General features: G+C 44.5%; 1 protein-coding gene across 1 annotated transcript; it reads right to left on the bottom strand.

Annotated features, from left to right (window-relative positions):
- Positions 1-2138: 2138 nt before the first annotated feature.
- On the bottom strand, positions 2139-5707 carry EAH_00057290 (hypothetical protein, conserved; the record flags this gene model as incomplete). Its single annotated transcript, XM_013397424.1, has 4 exons — positions 2139-3704; positions 4101-4197; positions 4710-4827; positions 5413-5707. The coding sequence occupies 4 exons, from the start codon at positions 5705-5707 to the stop codon at positions 2139-2141; spliced, it is 2076 nt and encodes a 691-aa protein (XP_013252878.1).
- Between the last annotated feature and the right edge of the window lie 1094 nt (positions 5708-6801).

Here is a 6801-nt window from a genome sequence, read left to right as displayed (position 1 = left end):
TTTTACATGTGTTTGTTATATAAACTAGTGCGAGGTATATATATATATATATATATATATGTATATACTATACTATACCCTACATCGCACTCATACAAACATACAAGCATGCATGCAAGTACATGCATGCATGCATGCATGCAAGTGTATGCATGCAAGTGCATGCATGCATTGTTTGTAATTGGAGAGAGAAGAAGGTAGAAGAGTTGTTGCGGGGGTTTGTCTGAATTTAATCGATGCATTTCGCATGAAAGTCCTCTCTTTTAAACGATTATATGCCTCTCTTATACGCATGCATGCATGCGCATGCAAGTGTATGCATGCGCATGCAAGTGTATGCATGCATGAAAATAACGAGGAGCTTCTTTTAAACCCTTTTGCATGCCTATGCTCTTTCTTTCACTCGCCACCACAGCAAACAAAACACAAAAAAAGAGGTTTTGTTTGTTTTTAGCGAGCTCTCTTCACTCTTAAAGAAAGAGTTGAGGTGTACAGACACCTGAGGCCGCTCGTTTTACTTTTTCTTCTATCCTCTCTTCAACGACATTTTAATATTTAATCTTTCGTTTGTTTATTCACCTCCACTCAATATTTTTATCATTGTTACGAGTAATAATAATAATAATTAGTAATAGCAATAAGAATAAAAGCAATAGTATTAATAATAATGCTGATTATTATTATTACTATTATTAATATTGTCGTTATTATTTATATTGCTAATGTTAATATCTTTACTAATGACATTTGTATTTGTATAAATATTCATAGTAATATTCTAATAAACATCTTCACTGCTACTATTAATATTATTATTATTATTATTATTATTATTATTATTATTAAAATCTTTAACTCTGCTACCCCTACTATTACATTGTTATTACTATCATTAATATAGAATTATTATTATTATATTATTATATTATTATATTATTACTATATTATTTTTATTTCTATTATTAATATAAATACCATCGGTACAAACATTATTATTATTATTATTATTACTTGAATAATATTATTATTTACTATGATAACTAAATATTAACGTCATTAGTTAAAATATTACTGCAATATTACTACAACTTCCCTATGTCTTTAACTTATAAACATTAATACTATATATATATATATATATATATAGTATTACTATTATATACAATATACATATATATATATATACATATATATATATATATATATATAAGAATACTAGTAATATTAATAACAATATTATTATTATTATTATTATTATTATTTTGACTAAAATTCAAACGCCACACCCCAAGACCGGGGCTGTTCAATGAACAAAACATCACCACAACGCGAAGGGCCCCTCGGGGGCCCCTAAAGTACCCTGGGGGCCCCTTCTTTATCCCCTTAGTTGACAAGAGGAATGGTGCATGCATGCAGCGTGCATGCATGCACTGTACGCTTCAGACAAGAGGGGGGGGCCCCCCAATGCATGGGGCCCCCCAAGGCATGGGGCCCCCAGTGATTAAAACCTGACCCTTTTGATTGCCCCTATCCCTCTAAACGAAGGCTCAATAGGGGCCCCTTTAGGGGCCCCTATGCGGGCCCTTGAAGGCCTATTGGGGGCCCCTTTGGGGCCCCTTAGATGCTTCTTGGGGGCCCCTTGAAGGCGTTTGGGGGGCCCCTTAGGGGCCCCTATGCGGGCCCTTGAAGGCCTTTCGGGTGGGGCCCCTTTGGGGCCCCTTAGGAGGTCTTTGGGGGCCCCTTGAAGGCCTTTTGACGAACCCCTTTGGGGCCCCTTAGAGCCTTTTTGAAGGCCCAATGAAAGCCATTTGGGGGGCCCCTTTGGGGTTTAGGGTTTAACCCTAAACCCTAAACCCTAAACCCTAAACCCTAAGCCCGAAATCCCTAAATCCCTAAATCCTGAACCCTTTAGGCGCCCCTTGGGAACCTTCGGAAGCCCCTTGAAGGCCTTTTGGGGGGCCCCTATGGGGCCCCCTTTGGGGGCCCCCCTGGGGGCCCCTTGAAGGGTTCAGTAGGGGGCCCCCCTGGGGTCTTCGGGCTTCCCCTGCCAAGGGGGGGCCCCCCTACCCTATCATCCGTATGTGAAAAGAGAGAGTTGCGGTGTATAGGCAGCTGAGACAAAGGCTGTGATGTGCTGTTTACTCGCAGTCTGTTTGCTGCTGCTGCGCTGCTGCTGCAGCAGCACACGGAGAGAGCGCTGTGCCCTTCGGATCAGCAGCATCCGCTGCATGCGAAGATACTCCTGCTGCTTCTGCTGCTGCTGCTTCTGCTGCTGACACTGCTTCTGCTGCTGCTGCTTCTTCCGCTGACGCTGCTTCTGCTGCTCTTGCTTCTGCCGCTGCTTCTGCTGCTGCTGCTGCTGCGGTCGTCTGCGCATCTGGGGGGGCCTCAGTCTTCGGCGGAATCTCTGCTTCTCCCTTTGAAACCTGAGCTGCTGCTGCTGTTGCTGCTGCTGTTGTTGCTGCTGCTGCTGCACCTGTTGCTATCTCTGCAGGATGTGCTGCTATTGCGGCTGCTGCTGCTCCCGCATCTGGGGCCGGTGCTGCTGCGCTCTCCTCTTTCTTAGTAGCTGCTGCTGCACCTATTGTTGCTGCTGCTGCAGCCGTTGCTGCTGCAGCAACTGCTGCTGCTGCTGTTGCTGCTGCAGTCGTTGCTGCTGCTGCAGCAGAAGTTGTTGCTGCTGATTTCTCCTCAGTGTCCTTCGCTGATGGCTCCTCGAGGCGTCTTCCCTCAGCAGCAGCAGCAGTTTCAGCAGCACCAGGAGCTGATGCTGCTGCATTGTCAGGAGCTGCTGCTGCTGCTGCATGAGCAGCCGAGCTATCCTGGAGGCGGAGATCAGGAGCAGCAGCTGCAGCAGGAGCAGCAGCTGCAGCAGGAGCAGCAGCTGCAGCAGGAGCAGCAGCTGCAGCAGCAGAAGAAGAAGCAGCAGCTGCTGCAGGAGCAGCAGCTGCTGCAGGAGCAGCAGCAGGAGAAGCAGCAGCTGCTGCAGCAGGAGCAGCAGCAGGAGAAGCAGCAGCTGCTGCAGCAGGAGCAGCAGCAGCAGCAGCAGCAGCAGCAGCAGGTCTCCACATTAAGGGGAGGCTGCAGCGTGCTATGATCTTGGAGAAGTGATTATATGCAGGCAGAGACCGTCTCTTTCGTCCGTTGAGCTGCAGCGCAGCAGCACTTGATAAACAACCCTCTCCGACCGCAGGCTTCTGCTGCTGCTGCTGCTGCTGCTGCTGCTGCTGCTCTTGCTGCTCATTCTCCTCCTTTCGTTGCTCCTCCTGCTGCTGCTGCTGCAGAAGCAGCTGCTGCTGCTCCCCTGAAGCACACGTCTGGGTGTCAATCATCCCCGAAGGCGTCGCCGCCCCCTTAGACTCATCGGAGGCCCTCATCTCAGCAGCAGCAGCAGCAGCAGCAGCAGCAGCAGGGCGTCTGCTGCTAGCTGTTGTATGCGCACTGGTTGCTTTAGAGGGGAGACCCTTTGGCGCTGCTGCTCCGTAAGAATGACTGGGGGCTGACCTGCGGCGCAGGCCTTCGTGAAGAGTAGCAGCACGTGATAAGGAAGCAGCAGAAGAGCATGCAGACAGCAACTGCTGCTGCTGCTGCTGCCGCTGCTGCTGCTGCTGCTGTTGCTGTTGCTGCTGCTGCTGCTGCTGTGCAGCAGCAGCGGGAGACGGGTCAAACGGTCGTCTCGAGTTGGGGACACGCCGAGCCTTCCTCTGTCCACACACACCCCAGCAGCAGCAGCAGCAGCAGCTAGCAGCAGCAGCTAGCAGCAGCAGGGAGTGAAGGCGAGGGCGTAGGCAATGTTATAGAGCTAGTGGGTATATAGAGCGACGGAGGCTGCGGGTGTAGAAGAGACTAAAAAAGAAGAGAGAAGCTCCAATAGAACTAAACAACTACGACCTAGGGTTTAGGGTTTAGGGTTTAGGGTTTAGGGTTTACCCCGCCCGCGAGGTCTAGCTCTCTAGCGACTGTCCAAACACTGCCCTTGCGCACGTGCTGCAGGAAGAAGAAGCGGAGAAAAGAGCGAAATGAAGTATAAAAGAGAATAATTAGAGTTTAATTTATTATATTTAAGTTAATTTTATTTTAAAATCTAAAAATTAACGTACTTTTAACGGCTCGATATAACTTGAACTCATATCGGGCGACCGCAAGCGGAAGACCCATCGGTGCTCCGGGTGTCTGTACCTGCCGACAACTTTAGCTCTAAGAAGACAGAAAAAAGAAAATAAATAATATTTTATTGTTATTAATCAATTAAAATCTTCAAACGCAGTTAAAATACACATATATTCACCTATTTATTCAAATACTCTAGCCAGCCTCTCCTCCTCGATGTACGTACACCCCAGAACTACTACAACCAACAAAAAAAGAAGTGTTTTGCTGTGTTTACACCTACAATAATTTTATATTATTTATATATTTCATTCAAAATCATATACACACCCGAAGCGATCAATACAGATACATACAATACTAATAAAACTACATCTATACATGTATACATCTATAGATTTATACATTTATATATATATATATATATACATATATGTATGTATGTATGTATATAGAGATGTATAGATATACCTATACAGATGTATATACCTATATATATATAAATATACATATATATATACATATAAATATAATATATAATATATTATATATTATATATACTATATTATATTATATATATATTTGCATGCACTGCTTACCGAAAGATCTGCGCGTCTTCATGCGCAGCTTTGCTCTCTACCCACTCGCCGACAGAAGGCGGAGGTAATTCTTCGACAGGTCTAGAGGCCTCTAAAGCTACGAAGGGCATATTAACTACTGTGCATGCATGCATCAAACACACACCAAAAAGGGTTTAGGGTTTAGGGTTTACGGTCTAGGGTTTAGGGTTTAGAGGTAATATACACCGCGACACGATCGGGCATTATAATAAATAAATTCTTAATAAATATGCACAAGAATTTAAATAAATAAATAATACACTGATAAACAAATAAAACAAACAGAGCAAAATAAATAAATAAACAAATAAATAAATAACAGCGATGTATACAGACATCTGCATGCAAACACAGCAGCAACGCGGTGTACAGACATCTGAATAGGGTGTCTGTCTCTTTAGAGGCATTTTTAGCTGCATATACACCGCATCAAACTAAGTAAATAAACAATTAGAATAAAATATACACTCGAAGCAGCTGCACATACACCCCAGCTAACGGCAGCAGGAAGCACATCAAAATATAAATATGTATATATATATATATATATATATATATATATATACATCGGCTTTATATTTTTAAAAAGTGTATAGATAAACAAAAAGAAAGAAGCTGCATATACACCGCAGCAAGTTAAGAAATAGCAAATAAGCAGCATAACAAATTCAGGTGTACGTACAGCCATTAAATATCAATGAGTAATCTGCTGCAGGTTTTAAATTCTCCTCGGGCACAGGCCCCTCTTCATCTTCATCATCGTCATCTGCTGCTGCTGCTGCTGTTGTTGCTGCTGCTTCTGTGGCTGTTGCTGCTGTTGTTGTATCTGATGCTTCTGCAGCAGCAGAAGCAGTCGAAGAAGCTACAGCGACAGCATCTGCTGCTGTCTTTATAGGGGCATCAGCAGCAACTGCAGCAGCAGCAGCAGCAGATGCTGCTGCTGCTGCTGCTTTATTGCTGTCATTGTAGGGCTGCATATTTTCTTCTTCGCTAATTCTCTGGCGGCTTGGGGCTTGCGGTGTCTGTACACCCGAAGAAAAGGAGACAGCAGCAGCAGCAGCAGCAGCAGCAGCAGCAAATCAACTGTCTCCTCAGAAGCTAAAAGGAGACAGCTAGCGGCTAAAGGGCCTTCTCCTCTAACAATGAAAGAAACCCTACTACACTCTGCTGCTGCTGCTGCTGCTGCTGCTGCTGCTGCCGAGAGAGAGAGAGTTAGAGACAGATGTCGATGCAGATAGAAAGAGAGACAAACATAGAGGTAAAAACAAAGAGATATATATGTACGTATATATATGAATGTATATATGCATACATATGCATTCATATATATACACATATATATATAGAGAGAGAGTTACAGAAAGAGAGTTGCAGCGAGAGATAAAGATAGATAGATAGAGAGAGAGATAAATATAAAGAGAGAGAGAGAGAGAGAGAGAGAGACAGAGACAGAGAGAGACAGAGAGAGAGGAGACAGCTAAACTGCACTCACTTGGGCCGCTGCAGACAATTCGGAGGAGACAGTCGCCATCCTTGTCTCCTTTCTTTTCGCTGTCTCTTCTTCTGTTGTTTTGAGGTGTACGTACAGCCAAACTAAAAAGATATATAAAGCCCCCGAGAGACCCCCGAAGCGAAAGGAGACAGTTCCAGCGCCAGCAGCAGCAGCAGCAGCAGCAGCAGCAGCAGCAGAAGAGGGGCAGCAGCAGCAGCAGCAGCAGCAACAGCAGTCAGCAGAAGAAGAGAAGACTTGAAATATCTATTAAAACAATAGGAGGGCCCTCAAGACTTCAAAGGGTGCGGCTTATATATAAAGGAGACAGTTACTGCTGCTGCTGCTGCAGCAGCAGAAGAAGAGGAGAGCAGCAAGATTGAATTAAATTATTAATTAGAATTTAAAAAGAAACAAAACACTACGCCGGGTGTATGCACAACAGAATTTAATCTGCTGCCCCCAGCAGCTTCCCCTCACGAGGTGTATAGGCAGCTAACACAGCCCCACCCTCTTACATGCATGCATGCATGCATGCATGCATATCTCGTAGTTAGAAGCCCTTTATATAATAAGACAAAT

The sequence above is a fragment of the Eimeria acervulina genome, genomic scaffold, assembly GCF_000499425.1.
Source record: "Eimeria acervulina Houghton genomic scaffold, Eah_scaff1228, whole genome shotgun sequence".
NCBI lineage: Eukaryota > Apicomplexa > Conoidasida > Eucoccidiorida > Eimeriidae > Eimeria > Eimeria acervulina.
The sequence above is the reverse complement of the archived record's forward strand: the minus strand, read 5'-3'. Positions and strand labels throughout refer to the sequence as shown.